Here is a 22,900-nt window from a genome sequence, read left to right on the forward strand (position 1 = left end):
GAGTAAACCCAGCAAGTAGTCAGGGTTTAGTTGAGATTTACTTTCTGTTAAGTTGTGTCTGATCGGTACTGTACTTAAAGTTTTATTTATAACATCAGGCTGAAAATAAAACGAACGAAATCTTTTATTCGCTTTACAATTTTGTTCGTTTAAAGTTAAAACGCACTACACGTCTCGCCTCTTTGTTTTGACTTAATTCTAAATATTGATTTATCGAACACGATTTTAATGTCTTCATAAATTTTGCTTCCACGGGTCTTACCTTTATTCAGAGGTCAAAAGTTTATTTTCTCACAAATAAATGGGTTTTCATAAGAGCAAGGTCTGTCATTCCATTCACCAGTCCTATACATGTCAACGCAGTCACGAGTGTGAGCATCGGCCGGATTATATAGGCTTGGTTCAATTCTATGCCAGTTTGTAAAGAATACGGACGTGTTCGAGTGGTCCCATACGTATTGACCTTCAGTGTCCAGATCGTTAAGTCCGGTCCATGCCGTGCAGCCCCTATAAAGTTGTGTAGGGCAATTATCTACAATACAACAGTGTTTATTGTTAATGTTATGTATTCACCATTTAAGAAAATACATTGTAGCTTTCATTCTCAAGAAGTAATATTGTAATCTATTGGAAAATATTACCAGTGGCATATTTAGATCGTTGACATTTGTGTATATTTGGAAGAGGCGGAGTGTATGATTTTGACTTTTTAAAGGCTTATTAGGACCAGAAAGTTACAACCTTAAATTTAAACATTTTTTTACATTAAAAACACATATAGGACTAAAGCTTGTTATGATTTAACAAAAGGAAATCACTGTTAAAGATTCACCAATGTGTAATATACTTAAAATAATTATGGAAAAATTTAATGTCAAAGTTTTTGTATATATTTTTCACTCAAGGATGACTTTTATTTTATTTTGATACATTATTTAAAAAAATGAGACAGAGGGATCCACCTTCGTTCAGAAACACTAAAAAATATAAAAAAAAATATGCAATCAAGCTATCTATAGGTTTTTTGAGTTAAGTTTTTTTTTCTAAGGTTGAAAGTTTCTTAATTTATATACTGACCGTTTATTCAATTTTTTTTTAAATGAAAGATCTACTTTTTTATCAACTTCTATATGCATCACATTATATATAGTTATTACCAAATTTGAAGTATCCCATAATATAAAGACAAATTTGATTTATATTATTTCTAACATAATATTAATTTTCTTGTAAAGAATGTAAAGAAAATTACTAATACAATTTAATTACCATTGTATAGAAACGTCATGGCCAACCAGTCAGCTTCTTCTTTGTCTTCAATCTCTACCAGGTATGAACACATGTTCTGACACTCAAACTAGTATCAAACAGTAAATCAAACTCTTAGAATACATTTTCTGGAAATGTGCATTGTCTGAATTGAACTCATACATATTGCTACCTCTGATGCTAGTTAAAGTGTGTAAAACATCCGTTTACTGTAAACGAAAATGTATATAATTTACTTTACTTTAAAATTTATAAACAATAATCGCTTTTACATTGGGATCACGCCTACAAAATATTTAGTGCTATGATTTAATATCAATTTATGATAGCTAAAAGTGATAATTTAAAAAATTAGATAAATTTTCGATGGCATCGAAATTATTTTGTCGCTTTTTTTCATTACGTACAAATATGGAACGCCAATACTCCTGATTATATAAGATATCGGATGCTATGGTCTAATTTTAACAAGTTTACTCAAATTTTGTTTGAAAAAATCTGCATTAAACGTGTTTCTTCCTATCTAAAATGTAATCAAAGTACTGAAGTACTGACGGGAGTTGATTTTATCGATTATCATTTATTTTAAAATCAACTTATCTTGCATGGCAATTAGTTTCTAGTCTGTATTTGAATAACGCGCTTTTTTAAATATAGATTTTTAGACTTTTTTGACAAGAATTTCGAAAAACCCCATTTGAATCATGTTGTGTGATATTTAGTGATGAATTTTAAACTATGTATTAGTAATCGAAACAATTCTAAAAATGGTATGGATCCAAGCACTATTGATCTCGAACTCTCGTCTCGTTCAACCAGACGTTTGGCTGTCTCCGTTAATCTCCGATATTAAATCTCTATATTAAACTCTGGCGTAGGAATATATGAGACTACAAAAATATTTAACTTGTTCGTAATATATAAAATCTTGCTATTTTCAAAGTGTTTACAGATAAATTTCCTTGAAAAACAATGCTTCAGCATACATTACATTATTTTTTTCTATTATTTTCAAGAACTAAGTCTTATCAGCGGCGATGATTTGTGCTGAGGTCCAAACACTATTTCACTTTCGGTTTGCCAGAATAACTGCATAGGAGAGTTGATTAAAATCAACTCCCAAAAATTAAAGCCATAAATGAAAATAGAAGAGTAAAACACAGATTAAGTTATCTGTGAAAGACACTTGTTACAATTATTTGTTTTGTATGCTGTAATGATATTTACTTATCTTATGAAAAACGTTGTTATTTCATCTTCTAATCCATAATTCATTATAAATCAAAAACTTACATATAATACAGTAATCAAGGGCACCGCAAAGCGAAGCATCCCTTCGCAAAATGAAAATATTGTGCGGGGAAATGCATTATTGAGAAATAAACAAGTAATTGAAGAGGCAAAATATTTAACTGGTTTAAAACTATTTGAATTAAAATATTTTGTTTTTTCCTATCCCCATGCACGCTCTGTGTGTATCCATGGGGGATGGGTGTATTTGCGTGGTTGTACAACTGTTCCCATTACTAGGGAAACACACCACAAACGTGTTAAACTTATATAAACTTATGTAATATACTTTAATAAATTCTCTTTATCCAGTGATATGAATTACGCATGTAGACAATCTTAGTGTAGGCAAATTTAAGTTTCATATTGAAAAGGAAACGTAGCTAGGATCTGGCGATTTATAGTCTGCTCTATGAGAAAATTAGAGTTAACATGTCGTAAATTTTAAAAAGAGTAAAATATTTTCAGCGATTAACATGAAATGAATGCCCGGTTAATCATGTTAACGATATTGGACAAAGTCTCTTCTGAATTATGAACCTGTTCTTCTCTAAAGAGTTCGTTATATATAGCCCGAAATTCAGCTCAGACGGCTGCTTGATTCGATAAAATCAGGTTGAACTTAATCTCCTGCTTCCCTTCGTTTTTTACTTTGGACATCCTTTCAACTCACCATTTCTCAAAAATGTTTGCTTCTTTCCTTAACAGGGCTTCCATCTAACAATATATCAAGTTGTTGATTTGAAATGTTTACTTTCACGAACCGGAAGTCGTACATAAATTTCTTAGTGTTGTAATTTTAACGATATCATAAAAAAATATATAATGGAATTCCTTGAAAATAAATAGGATGTTGTCCTTTAAACATGCTTATGAAGTGTACGAAGTTTGATATACATGCATGCGAGGGTTTTCTTTAAATTTTGCTAAAACAGCTGAAATGGACACACACACATATATCCATACATACACACACACGCACAGCAGCGATGTTATATCCCCCTCGCAACAAGGTGTGCGAGGGGATAATAACAAACATTCAAACACACATTAAGCTATTAACTCTATTAACTCACCGTGACGTTGTTCTGTCACGCTACTTTCGCTTTAGGTGATTGATTACTCTTACTCAGAAATTTCGATTGATAACTCGTATACAAAAATGATTATGACATTGATTTAATGAAATAATAATTTGTGATAGTATTAATGTTTTGGAAAGCCACATGCATTTTTTATTTTTTATTTTACAGAAGTGTGCAATCTATGATAAATATTTTTAGTTTTGAACGAATTTTGTCATAATGTATACCCCCTTCCTTTACAATGGTGTAATTTTATCTAAGTTTATGCAAAAAAATTTGACCTATTAATATGACATTGCATCTGTTTTAATTTTTTACAATGAGGCATATTTGTGCAAACGTTGAGGACATTCTATTGGAAGGTTTTTTTTTTCATTTGCTAGAAAATTGAAATGGAGTGCACACATACATACATACATACATACATACATACATACATACATACATACATACATACATACATACATACATACATACATACATACATACATACATACATACATACGAACAAACACACACACGCACGGTAGCGATGTTATATCCCCTTCGCAACAAGTTGCGCGAGGGGATAAAAAGCATAACAAATTTAAGAAATAAATTGATAATGATAAGAATGTTATAATTTACTTTTGCGTCTGACCATTTGACTGTCTGCTGTCCATAGAAATAACAGTGTCCTTTAAACTCTACCCAGTCAGAAGCACAACCTTAAAAATATCAAACAAATATAAAAGCTTAAACGATACAAGTATGCCAGTAAATTGAACTAGTATATGTGAAAAAAATGTAAAGATTGCAATTGCATAAAATACAATTCCAATTAGAAATTTACGTGGAATATATTTTAAGATGTAAATAAAAATACATTGGCTTTGCAAACTATATGATACAGTGCATACCAGGCTTAGGGAAAATTACATTGTAAAGTAATGCATCACATTACTTTTACATAAGTTAAGAAAAACACTATCATTACATTTACCTTGTGAAAATTGTGAAAAGTTGATCAGTTTTAAAAAAGTAAAACTCAATAAAGATTTCTTTGTGTAAATGTTTAATACATGTATAAATTTTCATTTACGAATGATTCCCCTTATTATAAGAAACAATTGTTCATGCAGGTTAGGAAGGTACCAATCATAGCAGATTAAATAAGCCACTCAAGCGGGTTTGTATTTTTTTCTCCAATGTCGCCCACATTAATCACCAAAACATATCAACATGATATCTTTAGATTCATCCCCCCCCCCAAAAAAAAAAATCAAATTGAATGTTTTATAAATAAAGATTATCTCTTCCTTTTTATAAAACTTTATACTCTTTTAAGCGACCAAGAAAGTTTTTTTTTCTAAGAAATAAAATTTAAATAATATAAAGGATCAAGATTTCAATTGACAAAAAAAATCCTTAATGTTGATAAAATCCAGTTTAAGTCGGTAATTGTTTTTACAGAAGTAAACATTAAACAGCAAAAATCTAATAAAAGAACAGGTAGTTTTTGTGTTTTATGAAGAATAACTTCTTTGGTACTTTAAACTGGGTAAATTTATAGTAAATCAATTACCTACAGTAAATCATACTGTAGGTCATTCGTTCATTAAAAGTATACGCATAAAAATAAATTGTCCAAAAAAATTGTTAGAAGGGAATATTGTAGTCGAAATCAAAGTTCAATGAAACAATTTTGTTTATTCGCTAATGTTTATACATGTATAGGCTCCAAATTAAGTATGGAACTCAGTATTTTTTTTTATCAAACATAGAAAAATTGCTTAAGCATCTCAACAAGCAAGAAAGAATTGGCTATCTATGAAATAAGCAACAATGCATTTCACTGAAATCTTAACCTGAGTAATTCTAAAGATATGTATTATCATAACATATTTGGTGATTTGCGTCCAACAACAAGACGTCTTCTGGTCCTTGAAACCAAGACATTTTTATGATTATAGGGTTATAATATACCTTTCTATAAATGGGAATCGATAACAACAACTACGATCGTTCAATGAATTCCATATTGTTCACCTTTTGATCTAAAACAATATTTTAATGTACTTTTTAAAACGCGTTAAAATGCTGACGATAATAATTGTGTTCTACGTCGTCTGTTTCAGAGAGTGGTAATATGAATTCTGAAAACCATACTTGGGAGACGTGGTAAATCAGATCACACTCTCAAAAGTTGACAATATGAAGAAAAGAAAAGAAAAATGGCTATATGATAAAAGAAAAAAACTGCTTTCAAAATCTGTTTTTTTACCTTTTCTGAACTGTTGCATTTCGGAAGACCAGGAAGGCGCCTGCTGGTAAAAATAAACATCGCTCTCCACAACATGAAATCCCATGCATTGTTTACCTATCGTGTTGTAGATAAACCTAACACAACAATTGTCATTAAAACACTTTACACCACAAGAGATGACAGTTGAGGCACGCTCATAAAACACTACTAAGGAGGATGGTGCTTCTTTGTTGGCCAAATCTGAATAGTACACCTCCCTCTGTTCACAGTAACATATGAACGAAAAAGTCAAAAGAAAAAGAATTGAAAGTCTTGTCATGATCTTACTTCCGTGAACTTGTTTAACTAAATTTCGCACCATCCTTGCTTTTGGAGAATATAAAATTTTATTGAATGCTCAGATATTTATATACATATGAAATATTGATTGTAATCAATACTTAGAGAGCTAGCACTTTATGAAAAAAAAAGGAAAAGAAAATCGTGCTACGGTACTGTTAACATAGGAAAAATTCGATACACTTGCAGCGTAACCAGTTGTTTTTTACTGTTTTCAATTACAAGGCTTTGTTAAATGTTTGTCATTAAAGCCTGCTTAACTTATAGTTAAGAGGATACAAATGTAACCACCCCTCTATCGTGTTATTGAGTATATTGAAATCATGCATTTATAAATAAGCAATTTTGTCACATATGTTTCCTTTATGATATAATGTTGTGACATTATTTTTTTTTACTGATTGTTTTTTCTGTATATGAAAATTACAATATTGCGAATGTAGAGAATTTATTAGTTCTATTGGATTTTTATTTGAATTATCTTACGACTACTTTATCTATTTTGTACGATTAAATAAAGATTTGACTATAACATTGTCTTTTTTTCTGTATATGAAAATTACAATATTGCGAAAGTGGAGATGTATTAGTTCTATTGGATTCATATTTGAATTATCTTACGACTAATTTATCTATTTTGTACGATTAAATAAAGATTTGATTATAACATTGTCTTTCCATGAAAAAAAAATAGGAGGCAAATGGAAAGAAATTAATACGATTTCAAATTAACTTATACGAGTGAGAACTTGATTAAAATAGCATATCTTTATAATTGTACAATTATAGTTGTAAAACGTACACTGTCTAACCCATGTTTTTAATCGAATAAATTGTGCTGTGATTAAATTCATTTCTCATTAAAAAATATGGTCATCTCAAAAATATATTCTTTACTCTTATATATTATTTTGTCAGGAAAATGTTATTATGAAATAAAAATATGAAACATAAAATCAAAATCAGTTCATAAGACTTAATTTTGAAAAAAAAGGAAACTTTAAAACTATTATTATTTACCTATTCAGTGTTTTATACGAGCTATTTCAGAGCTGTTTAACATTACTAAGGATGTTTTTTTTTACTTTAAAAACCCATATTTCGAATTTGTCATGCATTTGATTAGTTTGGATATCGTGGGATTATTTACATCCTTTTATTCAGATGTCCTTCTTTTGAAAACACCAAGGTAACTCATTACCACACATCAATTCATAGGATAAAATTGAGTTATCTTTCTTTATTGTTATAAAATTCTTTTGTTTTCTTTTGGTTGATTTACCTCTTCTCTGTACCTAGAGTTGAAACATCATCATACATTGATTTCATAGTATTCCTTTTTTTAAATAATTTCCAATATTACATTTTTTTCGCCAGATTTTAATCAAATGGTTAGGGATAAGAACTTAGATACTATGAATTATAAAGACTTGAATGATCCCAAAGCTCGGTCTGAATTAATTACTCTGATCCGTGTTTCTGTTTCTAGGTACCATTTACTGAAAAAAAAATACTTTACCAATTACCAATGATTATCTAAAGCAATAATATGTCAATACATAAAAAATAATTACAAAATTAAACACATATAAACCACTAAACAAATTTAGTTTCCATGAAAGCCGATAGAATATGATTCAAATGATTTTCCAAAAACACATCGTAATTAAGAATTCCATCTACATCGCGGTTTTTAGTGCTTTAAATCATGATGTATTTCTGGTCATTTTATAGCATATGCTTATTCTATTTTAAACTTTGAACCCCTTTCTTGGGCACCAGTATTGATCTGTGGTTTATGGTTTGCATAAACAATTTAGTAACTGCACTATCTTTGGATGCTTGCATAGTAATCTCACATTTGCACTGTTGTTCTCGAGAAGAATTTTTAAAACATTTTCGTAAAATATTTCTATGTTAAACTTCAAACCCCTCTTGGGTCTCCAGTAATAAATAAGTGGTCACGATTTTATTAATATTAATTTAAAATCTACAAATCTTAAGGATTCTATCATAGTAATCTCACAAATTGAAGCAATGTAGCTTTCCAAAGAGGATTATTATACAATACCCTCTATACGTCTATGTTTAACTTAGTATCTACACTATTTGATAATGACTAGGAAGTAATCTGACAAATTAAAGCATTATGGTTCTCGAGAAGAAGATTTTAAAACATTTTTGCATATATTCTTCTACGTTAAAATTTGAACTTGTCCTGGGTCCTCAGTATTAATCAAGGGGTCACTAATTTAAAACATTGAATCTACTTTATCCATGCAAGCATGGTAATCTCAAAACCTCTTGTGTTGAAGTTCTCAAGAAGTAGTATTATTCCAAACTGTTTCATTGTAGTTCTTGAGAAGAGGATTTTAGACATTTTCTTATGTATGTTAAAATTTGAACCCTGCCTATGGACCAAGTTTTTGGTCGGGGGTCACGATATTTACAATTTGCAATATTCACTATATAAACAAGCCATTGTATAAACATAAGAATTTCTGGTGCAGTGTTTCTTGAGAAAAAGATATTAAAACAGTTTTCCAGTGCATTTCAATGTTAAACTTTTAAAACCGTATGGAGCCAATGTTTAGTCCGGGGTCACGATTTTTACAAATCAGAATCTTTACTTGGAAAATTATTGTACTTGAATTTTTATACCTTTTGTTATATATTGGTCACCTGAGACCAATACACGATAACCACAACGCGCGACTTGACCCCGACTCATATGACAAAGGAAAAAAATGTATTAAAAGGGGGGAGGGTCTTACTTTCGTTTATGCATATGTTATACAATTTTATGCTATTCCATGGTATACAAAATTAAAGACATGCTGGGAGATTTCTATGCAATGTTGTGAGATTTTTACTCATGCTATGAGAAATGGAAATGAAAGGCTTAAAGGACAGGTGGCACAAAATCATTTTCTTCTAAATACATTTTCTTTGATAATAGTAAATTAGTTCATAACAATTTTCCCCACTTAACTAGTATCAAATTAGAACACACAGCCCAATTCGGTGACTGTGCTGAAAATCCCAGCTGCAGCCGATCTCCGAGTTTTGCCGATCTATAATGAGACAAGTTGCTGTCCTTTAAAAAAGGACTGCAATACGTGGACCATTTGCATGCGTTTCCAACGAAAACGTGAAAGCCTTAAAATTATCACAGATTACACCTACTCTAGCCCCCTGCTTTTAACTACTAAATCTGTACTTTGTATTATGTACACTGTATATATATATAGTTGACTTTAAATCTCAGAATTTTTAAAAGGGTTCATAGTTCTAAAATAATAAATATCATGATCTATATTAATGAAGATTGCATGTATAGTATTAGGCATTCGGCGAAATCTACTATTTGCGCACACATTACGCTTCGCACTACTTTGTTAATTATGCAGTGACAGCTTTGTGATTTTGATGCATTTTTCTTGAGATTTAAACTTTTATACAACCATCTATTATGTACAGTCACATAATTATTCAATTATACTTAACTAATTTTAATCGGGAAGTACTTGATCTAGCCTCGCCTTCTATAAAAGTAAAGTTCAGCTACGTGTGTATTCGGAAAACAACAAAACATTGCAAATTATGCTATTTGATGCATGCTGTAGTTTCGGCATAACATTACCTTATTTCATAATACTGACAGTTTATATCACATGCCGATCATTTCTTTAAAAGAAATACTTTGTTTCTGTAATGTTTACCGACAACTTTACAATTACAGCGCCTTTGAACTTACATGTGCATATGGCATGGAATCCCGATCCCGATTCGGATAAACCTGTGCTAGCCTGGTTCCCTGAGCTACCCATTACGCACAGGAACCAGGCTAGCTCATGCGCAGACTGAATTTTCCCCATAGCATTAGGTTTAACTTCACTTATATATTTTCTGCGTGGACCTCAGGGTCCACGCAATAAGAAACGCTGGTTGTTATTTGTCAGAGACAACCTAGTCGGTAATCGGCTATATAGTTAATAGAGCAATGGACAAGGATTGTTTGTTTGTTTTTAAAGGAGATACTGTATTTGTGTTGAAAAAGATGCTTTTGAGCCGCCGTCAATTTGAAATAAAGCACCATCATATTGAAGGAAGTTTATTAAAAACATAATTTTTAGAGAAGCCTACCTATATGAACTTTTTACAGAAAAAAAGAAGTGAGATTATGGAGTGTACAAGAAAACATGTAGTATCATGGGTTAATAGTCTGTGAAAAATGCTGTGTATATAAGAGACCGTTAATAGAAAATCAAAAAAAAAAAATAAGTAATTAAATTAAAGTGAATCTTTTAAATTTGCTCATTATTGATAGCAAATTATCATCCCGTCAGCCTAGAAGGCAACGAGTTTATTATTGATTCTCAATATCAATAACCGCATCTTGAATCTATATTGATCCGATCTTGCTGATCCAAAGCATGAATTGAATAACTGAAAGTTAATATTGATCTAAATTTTTTTTTTTTACTTCGACTTTGAGCAGGATAAGTTAGATTTTTATAATACATATTTCGCATATATATTTCTTTGTGCACTATTTGTAACAATAGATGTTGCTGTAAAAAAAAATCTTTATCTATTCTCCATCTCAATCTAATATCAGAAAATAAGAATGTGCATAACGGCTCGTTTGTTTTTTGTTTTGTTTTTTGTTCAACAGAGAATACATTAGAGACAACTCTGAAGCATTAATTAAAATAAAATGATCGTCATATATTATTAAAGGAAAGATTTAATTCCATTTTGATATAAACAAATCAAGGAGTCTGAGATTAATACATTTCTAAAATCTGAATTTTATGTTGAAAAATACAGCATACATTGATTATAAAAATCAATTGTTTCTTTTAATCAAATTTCGGTCACAAATGATTACAGTCCTTTTACACAATAACTCACAATGTTACATAAAGTAAACAAAGAAACAAAAATGATATTAAATAACACACTTTAAAAATCAAAAGATGATAGTGTTGTTAATTTTCATATGAAGGTAGAACCCTGATTTTGTGGACCTCAAGACATTTATAAACACACTTGCTCTCATGTACAAGTATTTCTGGTAATGCCTCTTAAATCCAATCCTTTAATAAGTCCAATAACTGTGATTTAGGGTCCGTTATATATCTTGTCATAAATGCTAAGTCTCTATACATTATCACTCACTATGTATTGACAATACAAAATCTCTTCTTCAGCAATAATGATTTCATTTTTTTGATGAACTTTTGATTTAAGAAATCCAATATCTGACACATTTTTTCCAACATGAAGCAAATATGTCAAAGATGATTTAACAGTCGGTCATAATTTCTACTCCAATTCATAATTGCTTAGAAAACAGAAATTAGGTTTCCAAGCATAGGCTAATTCATGTATTATACACAATTTACAGATTTTTTATATTAATTAGCAAATTTTATTGACTTCAGATTTCAGATAAGAGCATACAGCGGATGGGTAGGATAAGTCGGCTTTGACAAATATCTTTTACTAAGTTTCTAATAAAACCGTTTATAATAAATATATTTTCTTCAATATATCGCTTCATTAATCTAATGAAAATAGAAAAATGTTAGAAAAAAACTGTGTCAACGATTTCATATAATTAAGACACAAAACTATTAAATCCATGTTTGTTTTGCAACGATATTTGTATAATATGTCATGAAAATTCAATGATATGCTATAAGAATTAGTTGCTATGCTCTGGTGTATTTTATATAAAAATAAGAAAGAATTGATTCTACGGGAAAGGGAAACAATGAAACGTTATAAAACTGTTATTTTAAAGATCAATAGAGAACTCTTTTGTAAATATAATTTCAAAATGTAGAGGTCAATGCAATATGTATTATTTTCTAGACAAATTTTTTTATTCTTTTTCTTCAGGAAAAAAATGTTGGCTGGAAACTTGATGTTTTTAAGCTTTAAATACGATTTCAATGGATAAAAACCATATCTACCATTAAACACGTGTCAGAGACGATCAGACAAACCATTGATTGTATCAAACCGTTTGTAGACATTGATATAAAGTAACGTTTTTTACATCTAAACTAGATATAAAAAACCCCAAAAATATGAATAGAAAAGTTTAGCTTTTAATTTGTTTTTCTGTGAATAAGTTGAAACGTCTTGTTACTTCAAAGATTCTACATTTTAACATTGTTGTTTTCTGGAGTCTAACCTGTCACTGCACTAAAATCTCAAGTGTATAATTTGCGCATGCGCAATGACACGCACCATAGGGAAATGCTCTGCAATGATCGGGATCTTCTGCTGCATGATTTCATTGGTTTTTAGCAGGTTTGTTTAGTGTTTCATTGGATATACCAACGTGTTAGTTGTCATACTAAATTAAAAACGCGTTTGTAAATCAAATTCCATCTGATGTATCTTGTTTAGGTGAATAAAATGTCAGAAAGGAATGAAGCACCAACAGTGTTCTTCTTATATTGTATATCAGTGGGCGTATATCGATGATTTTTTTTAGGGAGAAGTTGAAAACTATCAATGCGCAAATTGAAGATGAAGGAAGAATAACCCACATTTAAGGAATTATTTCTAATTAAAATAAATTATCTATCTAAATGTAGTTCTTTGAATCGGGAAAATAAACCATTTTACATGTGATTTGTTAAGCGTATTTATTTACATGTATTTATATTAGATTACACATTCGCAATCAATATCAAGTTACGTATTGTACAACCATTAAATCAAAGGCGATTCTTCATAAGGAACATCTTCATTTTATCTGACCAAAAAAAAAAAAAGGAAAAAAAGAATGAAAAACAAACAGAGAAGCCCTATCAAACGAAGTATGAAGTAAAATTTTAGTTTATCTGACTATATTACGTCTGAAAAACAATTTTTTTTGGAATATTCATAGTGTTGTGCATCGCAATTATTATATCAAATGTTATTCTTGACTAAAAATTCCTCAAAGAGAACAAAAGGATTTCATTTTCCAGATGCTTTAAAAAAAAGGGCGAGAGAACAGTAGTATCTTAAATTATCAAATTGACTGTATTAATTTATATTCTCTTTGTAGACAAACTGACAGAATAATATGTTTGTGCTTAATGTCGAGTTAATAGCTTGTAAAAATACGAAAACCCCACAAACATTTTTTTTTAATCTTCAATCACACACTATGCAATCTAGCAAAGAACTTTTGATCAAATATTTATTATAAAGAACTAGACTTTGACCCGTGCGTGCACGGGTTGACATTGCATATCGGACATTTACAAAATAGGTTTATCGACACACCTTATTGCTGACATTTACATAAAAAGCTGTAAGCCTACAATAATCCTGTTAATTTCACTACACTTTCCTTAATTTGTATAATCTAACTGTGTCTCGGGAAAGGCCCTCACCACAGTTAGAATGCCTTCCAAATAACCGTTATGTAGCAGAAAATTGCAGAATCGTTCCAGAACGATTTTGGAGAAAGTTAATGAAGTTGCCTTGAAAATAACAGTCAAATTCATCACAACAAACCTTTTAGAGACTGCAAATACCTTTCAACTAAAAATTTTAATCCATAGAATGGAAGAATTCAACACCTTTTCAACAACGTACACGTATTTTCTTTCTCTCCTAACAAATATAATGTAACTTTTTTGCATGTAATCAAATATTTTTTGTCATCCCGAAGACAAAAGTAAGTACTTAGTTGAAATGTATATTTGTATTTTATATTTTCTCTCATAAGAAATCATTAATATATATGAACAGAATATATAGCAAAAGTCCAATGAAAATTTACCCCTATTTATATTATCATTTCTGAGTTTATTCATGCAGATGTGATATTGGGGAAACAAAGATCCCGTTAGTGTGAATGTATTGCGCAAGTGCAAGATTGTAAAATCCAAATAATCCAGGTGATTTCCGGAATTTTTTGAGGAATTTTCGTTGATTATTTATTAGCGAAGCTCAACTGAGAAAAAATAAAAACAAATTGGTAATCTTCAAGTACCAATGATGTTTAAAATATATAAAACGAAAGACAGTATTCTTTCGATTTCTCGGTATTAAAGACAAAAAATTCGAGTCTATTATTTTAATATAGTAGTATAGATTGGATGTGACAAGCCAATATCTACTTTTTTGCATAATTTTATTCCAAAACAACGATTGCAGCATTGATGCATAATAAATTAAAAAGCTTTTTTAAATTAAATAATGTTGCCATGCTATTAAACAAAAAAAAGCAAGCACTGCGTATAAAAAAGTTTATTTTGCAAACACAATGTAACCAAAAACACAACTCACTGTTTCATCAAATTAGCTGCACCTCAATATTGTATTTTGTTATGTTTTCAATCGCGTAGAGTTTCTCTAACTTCACAGTGAGTCACATTTCGATTGACAGCTAAGAGAGTCCACAACAAAAGGGAGATAATATCTGACATGGGCTGAACTTTTGATAAGACCATGAAAAAGTGAGTTATGTTCTAAGTAAGTTTGATCATATTAGATAAAACTTACGCGATTAAGAAAGGGGTCGGTCGTTTTGATCTCTTGGCACCTTCTTAAACGCGTAATTTTTACTTAATAAGATCTAACTTTTACATGCAGATTTTAACTTTGAAATTTTTTTTTTCATACATGTAGTTGTAAATCGGTTAAAAATTGTGTTTCTTTTAAGTTTGCCACACATATCGCTTCTGTATATTGCTTTATATGTACAGTTAAAACTAGGATATAGCAAAATTGTAGGGACCAATGAATTTACTTCGTTATATCAGTAACTTTTTATATCCGTATCACGAATTCGTAATGATGACTAGAACGGATTCACAAATACATTCTTTTAATACCTTTAATAATCAGAGTGTGAAGATTGTTAAGAAATTTACTGGGACGCCGAAAACAAAGCATTTGCTCTATCTGACATTTTGTTATATACGTGTTCGTACTAAACAAGTTTAACTGTATGTGTAACTTCATTAAACTTGATTCACCGAGCAAGATTCCAACGTTTTATGGCATTTGTTGTCTAATGTCGTATCTTTTTTCAAAGGTTAGATTATTTTCTCACAAATAAATTGGTTGCCATAAGAACAAGGTCTGTCATTCCATTCACCATTTCTGAACATGTCGATACAGTCACGATCAGGGGCCTGAGACGGATCATATAAGCTAGGTTCATTGGTGTGCCAGTTGGTAAAGACCATGGACGTGTTCGAATGATCCCACACGTAGTGACCTTCAATGTCAAGGTCGTTACCTCCTGTCCATGCCGTACACGTTTGATAAATTTTGGACAAACAATCGTCTGAAAAAAATTATATGTCAATTAAATGTTAGAAATATTTTGATATGGTCATGTATAATAAACAAACACATTTTCGAAGCACCTTTACAGCAAAACAGGTTAAATATGCTGACTGCCGTCATATTGATTTTTATTTGAGTTCACTTGCAAGTTTATTGATTAATTAAAAAAGTGCAACAACTTTTTTTTTCAGGTGCAATTAAATCGATGTCAATTAAATCATATGAAATATATATAAAATTGTATAAATGTAGTCTTGCTGCTCTTAAATTTTTGAATACATTATATTCATCACATTTTACATTTTACCAATCAATATATTTTGTATTCTTATAATAACATGCATCAAATAAAAATGTTTATCTTACAATCCACAGTTCAAGTAAACGTTGTATCAATTTATAAAGCAGATGCGGTATGATAGCACAAAGAATTGGGACCTTTTAATAGAAATGTTGCTGCAAGCCAATCAGACTCCTCTTTTGTTTTAATTTCTACCAAACGTCCACACCTTTTCTGGCATTCCAGCTATTTTGCGTTTGAAAAAAACAACATTTTTTTAAATAAAGAGATAACCTAAAAAAATAGTGTATTAATAGTGTATTAATAAGAGATACTATACTAAGAAAAAATAGAAAAGGTGTTACCTAGGTAAAAACGAAACCAGACACACCACAATCTGGCACTGAGACAGTACAGGAACAACTATGTTTTTAAAAGTCAGGGTTATCTTTCTTTACATGCACAATTCATATTGTACAATTATATTTCGTATTTAGAGGGCTGTCTGGTAGTGGTCATTCTTGGACCTTTTGAATGTCACTGCGTCTGCATAGTATTTATAGTTTGATGCAATTTTATAACTTTAATTGATTTCGAGTTGAAACCACCGATTTTTCATGTATATTTGGTCAAACTATTAAGTATTTTTACTTCATTTTCGTAAAAAGTTCAATTGTGTATCATGGTTATACCAAAGCGTGATCAAGATATTTTGAATCAAATGTCCATATATAAGTTTACATGTACGAATCATTTCTCCTTTTTAACGACGATTCTATGTAGCAGTTAACAAAGCGTACACTGTCCCAAATTGAAATAAAAGGGTTTTTTTCATTGCGGTTTAATAACCGTAAACTGTTCTAAGTCGTATGGCATACTATTCGGTTGTTAATAATAAGTAGTTACGTCGTTGTTGTGTATTGTTTATACTCTGTCCCAAGATATCCTGGATTCACATTTGGCTTAATTGTTTGATATTTATAAATACCTCAGGGTTCAAACGATGTTCATTCAAAAGTATGAAAAATTTCCAATATTTCTCAGTTGAAATGCCCCTGTTAGCTTATCAGGTTTCAATACAATGCTAAAAAAATTGATGTCTACGGAGATTTTGTATTGCAGCAAGCACGGATGATAACGTTGAAAAATTGCGCGATGTATTCCGAGTGTATTCCGAATGAAGAAAGGCTGTAAACATTCCCCATTATAAATCTCCGTAAGGAATCTGTTTTCGTTCCTGTGAATTTTTTCTGAGTGAAAGATGATAATGTGTCAATGAAATTATCTTGAAAAATATCCCTTTCAACTATTTAAATTGCACTTCTTTCAGAGGTATGTGTATTTTTATTAAAAATCGACCAAATGTGCTTCATAAATATCTTGGGACAGACTATAATACTGTTGACGTCGGTAACGCGTGTTATATATGAACAATAAAAGAAAAGTACATGTATGTAGATAAACTATTTTTTATTTCCTTATTGCTTGTGAAATATCATTGTTAATAATTTCTCTTTTGCTAGCCACATGAAAAACATTCTTTTAGTATATAGCGTGAAAAAAGAAAGTTTTGAGAATTTAAAAAACTTTCAAAAATGAATTAATTGCCGAAAATAGAGTCACTTTTAAAAGCTAATGGACTTTTTTGGAAGATGTATCTTTCCATCCGCAGATAAACAATACCATGCAATTTAAAAAAGAGAAGGCAATAAAATGCGTTGACGGGTTTTGTTTTATAAACTCATATTTGACCTTCCTTTACTGTATAATGAAAGTGTAAGATTATGAAAAACAAATGAAGCACTGGTATCGAATTTAAAAAAAAATATATTCACAAATTAATGACGTAAAGAATATTTTATAAGTGTCAATATTTAAATAATATTGAGGGACATAAGCGATTCTGGTAATTTATCTCATACGTGTAGTATATATATAAACCTTTTCCGAAATATAGCATTGGGAGATGAGCCGGGGCGAAAAACTGATACGAGTAGTTTCCTTTTTTTACACAATGGAGCCCAATACACTGTCTACCTGATGGGCTGTAAAAGAACTCCATGCAGTAGTCGTCCCCAGAACAAAGTTCTGCACAATAAACAAGACTAGCAACTTCTCCATAAGGCACGGCTGGGGATGAGTTGGTAACTTCTTTGTCCAATCTGGAATACACAATTTGTCTTTGCATACTATGGACGGAAAATATGATAGTAATAAGAATCAAATTTCGATCGAAATTCTTACGCGTGAGACAAAATTTGCATTCTTGAATTACCAGGTCGAACTGTATTTTATGTATGTTTGCATCTCTTAAGGTAAATGAATTGAAATAAAACTGAGTAAAATGTTATATAAATACTAAACCAAACTTAAGTTTTTATATGAACTAATTATGCAAGCGGAATGTGTGCGCACGTGGAAGCATTTGCCGGATGCCTCATAAGGACACAATAGTGATCGGCCGAAGCCGATCACAAAATAGATACCATCTAGTTTTAAGATATACAGAACATTTGAAATGATGCATGCGATGTATATCATCTCGATCCTCTCTCACCGAAATTTTAAAGAAATTGAATATACAGTTTATAAAACCTCATTTCATTCAGGAGGATAAAAACATATAATGTGAGGACTTATCAAATTAATGACGTAAAGAATATTTTATAAGTGTCAATATTTAAATAATATTGAGGGACATAAGCGATTCTGGTAATTTATCTCATACGTGTAGTCTATACTATCCGTGTGGTAAACCTTACCACTAACGAGCATTTGCAACTTTCTTTATGTCAAAAAACTTATATTTTAAAAGAAATAAGATTTCTGAAAAAAGGAAGCAAAAGACTCAAACATTTAATCAAAATTGCGTAATAAAAATTTTTTAAATATATATATTTCATTACCTTGGCGTCTGCCCATGTAACACTTTCTTCGCCATAGAAATAATAGTTACCAGAATATTCTAACCAGTTGATCTCTGAAATAAAGGTAATATATTTAGTATAACATATTGGTTTAGATGAGTAATAATTGATTTCAAGGTATATATATATATATATATATATATATATATATATATATATATATATATATATATATATATATATATATATAAACCTTTTCCGAAATATAGCATTGGGAGATGAGCCGGGGCGAAAAACTGATACGAGTAGTTTCCTTTTTTTACACAATGGAGCCCAATACACTGTCTACCTGATGGGCTGTAAAAGAACTCCATGCAGTAGTCGTCCCCAGAACAAAGTTCTGCACAATAAACAAGACTAGCAACTTCTCCATAAGGCACGGCTGGGGATGAGTTGGTAACTTCTTTGTCCAATCTGGAATACACAATTTGTCTTTGCATACTATGGACGGAAAATATGATAGTAATAAGAATCAAACACGATATTCTAAACATGGTTTCAAATGTATGATAGTTTACTGTTTGAGATGAAATGTTCATACAAGACTGACGCAACTAATATTTAACCATTAAATAAATAAATGCAAGATTTTTTTTTTTTTTTTTTTTTAAGATATTTTTGAAAAATAAAACTGAATAACTAACATCATGCTAAATATCTTAAAAGTTTCGTGTAAATGTCATATTTTAATGTAACAATGTATCTTGTTTGACATCAAAAATCCTATTATTAATTAGATATCGTGGCACACGAGTTCATATACCGAAAAATGGTGTTAACTGTCACTTGAAATGAAATAAATATTAATTTAAACACTCTGCTATATCCAAATGAGAAGTTCAAATATGATTCTCTGCACTTAAGGTAATTGGCAACCCGTGATATGAATGCTCTTGTTGTTTAACTTCCACGAAACATTAAAAGTTAAGGGATGGTTTTAAAAGTTTTTTTACGAATATATAATGAATTATGAGGAAAAATTCAAACTTCAAAGAGAAAGACCAAGTATTCCTTTCAAAGGAAGGATCGGCAATAATGATACATTGATAGCAAGAAGCAATTAACATGATCAGTTTGATGTAAAATAATTGGAAAAGTATTGTATTTTTAAAAAATATAGAATATTTTGAATCTGTACACTATAATTTCATAATTATAAATCGTCAACAAATTTAATTTTGAAATAAATTTGGATAAAGCCGTTCGTTAACTCCTTGTCTAGTTTAATATTTTTTAATGTAATTATTAAATGTTAACGTATCTTCTTCAGAATACTGAGTAGGGCTCTTCAAAGAGCATTAACACGTATACAAAGAATGAGTTGTATTAAAATAATTTAATTCGAATGAAAAACATTGAATGCCATCATAACTTGCTATTGAGGTCGCATTATAACGTAACCTTGTTTATAAATCAAGCCGTCTTCCTTGCTACTATTATGCAACATCAATAGATCGAGGTCACTTCATGGAGCATCTTCTTATGATTGAGGTCAGTTCATCGAGGTCAACTGCATTACTGAATGAACTTTTCGATCGAAATTCTTACGCGTGAGACAAAATTTGCATTCTTGAATTACCAGGTCGAACTGTATTTTATGTATGTTTGCATCTCTTAAGGTAAATGAATTGAAATAAAACTGAGTAAAATGTTATATAAATACTAAACCAAACTTAAGTTTTTATATGAACTAATTATGCAAGCGGAATGTGTGCGCACGTGGAAGCATTTGCCGGATGCCTCATAAGGACACAATAGTGATCGGCCGAAGCCGATCACAAAATAGATACCATCTAGTTTTAAGATATACAGAACATTTGAAATGATGCATGCGATGTATATCATCTCGATCCTCTCTCACCGAAATTTTAAAGAAATTGAATATACAGTTTATAAAACCTCATTTCATTCAGGAGGATAAAAACATATAATGTGAGGACTTATCAAATTGAAATATATGTTCATCAATCGTGCAGTCAAGAACAATTACAGTCACCAACCGTGACGACAGTCGCCAGTGAGTTCTGTTGTATAACTAGCTATAAATATTACATTATGAGCTCTTAGGACCGATCAGGGGCTTTAACATAAGCAAGGTCTAAAACTTAGAATTTATTTCTATTGCAAAATAAGCGCAATTTGAAAATTAAGAATTTTAATATAAGTGCATTAATGTAGTAATTATATGCTAAATGTTTTACCTAAAATGTTCACAGACCTGCATGACTAAGTATATTGTCCCTACCAAATCAATCATTAGTTGTCCTTACTGTTTATTTGGTTGGTATGTTGTGTTTTTTCTTCATAGTGTATAAATTTGATAGGATCAATGCTTCCCTTTTCTTAACACATCCCATAAAATCGATGTAAACATCATTCCCCGAAATTTTGATCTAATTATATGAATAAAACAATTTGACGTTAACGCCCTTGTGTGGTTGGTAATCAATGATTACAACGTATCACAACTACGTTTATCCCTCCACAACATCACGAGGGGTAATCATCAGTATGCTATCTTCACAATTAGACAATTTAAAATTTAAAACATGGCAACATAGAAGTAGATGTTGTGATGTTGGAAATTATAATACTAGTGTAATTAAGTGGAAACAAATCAATACGTTTTTGTGTATTTGGAGTACACCCGAAAAAAGTTCTATAAGCAATACCAGAACCAAGAATCATTGTTCAAATTTCATTCTGTGTTGTTTGAATTTTGATATTAATTTGTTATTTTTACTTAAAAAACCTGCTTATCAATACTGGTAATAAATGTTTCGACATTTCAATATAATAATTTTATTATATCACCATTTTATTTCCAAACTTTAACACAGTTAAGACTATGCTTAGACTATGTTCTTGATTTCTTGTTGCTTTCTTAATTTCTATCCATTGTCTGCAAAGACAAATGCTGAATTTCAAATATGAAAAAGAAGTGACCAACTTATCCCTAGCCGTGCTTTTGGGGCAGGTTTCTAGTATTGTATATTGTGCATGACTTTGTTTTTCGGACGACTACTTCATGGAGTTCTTTTACAGCGTAACACGTAGACACTGTATTAGACTTCAGTGTGTAATGAAAGAAAGCTACTCGTATCAGTATGCCGTGCCCGGCATCTCCTCGAATGCTTTATTTCGGAAAAGGTTAACTGTCATTTATGATTCAGATTTTGCTTAAATAAAATATTTCATGCCTTATAATTAACAATTCACGCTCCTCTTAAACATTCTGCTATAATTAAGTTTGATGCCCATTGCTTTTTAGAGTCCAACTGGGTGGACTATTTTGGTTACTGTTTGGTAACTGTTACTTCTATAGAGAAAATAACGTCACATTGGCAGAGGCAATTTCAAAAAACTTAAGACCTCGCTACCTCGGGACGCTTCCAAACAAGTTTCAGCTTTTCTGGTTAAATTGTTTTAAGAAGAAACTTTTTGAAAAATGCGAAAAAATCTTCAATCATTTTTAATTATCTCCCTTTGTAAGAGGGAGTGGCCCTTCGTTTGAGTAAACATGAATCCCCGTGATTCTGAAGAAGAATTTGAAAATGTAAAAACTTCCAAACAGACGGATGGACTAACGGACGTCGGAAAAAGTAATCAGAAAAGCTTACTTGAGCTTTTAGCTTAGAAGATCTAACAAAGATATGCACATTTCATTTCTTACGAGTATTTAAAAAAAAAAAGAATATTCACTTTCTTTAAAGGCATATTAGAGGAACAGTTTAAATTTCATAAGGTTATACACTCTTCAAAAACTGAACACATATTAGATATGCTTGCAAATTAAGGCAGACCAATGTGAACAAGATACTACGAACAATACTTTTTTAATTTCAATTAAGTGTAGAGTTTTATTAAAATTATTGTAGTGTTTTTTCTTTCTTTTTTTCCTTTTTTTAAAATATCATTTTGTCCTCTTTCATGTCGGCAGAACTTCTCAGAGATGGTGGGTGGGTTTTTTCCTGAAATTTTTATTTGCGATTTGGGATGTAAAAGTCACTTCCGGTCGTCAGATATGTACAACTTAGGAAATAGATTGTCCGAGTAGAATCTTAAAAACGGTAAAATGTTGAGACACCAAACTTGTAGGAGTAATAGACCTTGAGGAATGGACGAGCCCATTTGGGTTAAAACTGTCATC

General features: G+C 30.6%; 2 protein-coding genes across 2 annotated transcripts; both read right to left on the bottom strand.

The window, feature by feature from the left end:
* Positions 1–275: 275 nt before the first annotated feature.
* LOC128174029 (perlucin-like protein) lies at positions 276–6,208 on the bottom strand. Its single transcript, XM_052839673.1, has 4 exons — positions 5,908–6,208; positions 4,272–4,351; positions 1,270–1,357; positions 276–532 (listed from the first exon to the last, which is right to left on the bottom strand). Exons 1-4 carry the CDS (start codon positions 6,206–6,208, stop codon positions 276–278), a joined length of 726 nt encoding a protein of 241 aa, XP_052695633.1.
* Positions 6,209–15,287: 9,079 nt separating this feature from the next.
* Positions 15,288–19,287, bottom strand: LOC128173750 (low affinity immunoglobulin epsilon Fc receptor-like). The gene is made up of 4 exons (XM_052839425.1): positions 18,944–19,287; positions 18,730–18,803; positions 15,982–16,069; positions 15,288–15,541 (listed from the first exon to the last, which is right to left on the bottom strand). The coding sequence occupies exons 1-4, from the start codon at positions 19,242–19,244 to the stop codon at positions 15,288–15,290; spliced, it is 717 nt and encodes a 238-aa protein (XP_052695385.1). The 5' UTR covers positions 19,245–19,287.
* Between the last annotated feature and the right edge of the window lie 3,613 nt (positions 19,288–22,900).

The sequence above is a fragment of the Crassostrea angulata genome, chromosome 2 (assembly GCF_025612915.1).
Source record: "Crassostrea angulata isolate pt1a10 chromosome 2, ASM2561291v2, whole genome shotgun sequence".
In the NCBI taxonomy this organism is placed as follows: domain Eukaryota; kingdom Metazoa; phylum Mollusca; class Bivalvia; order Ostreida; family Ostreidae; genus Magallana; species Magallana angulata.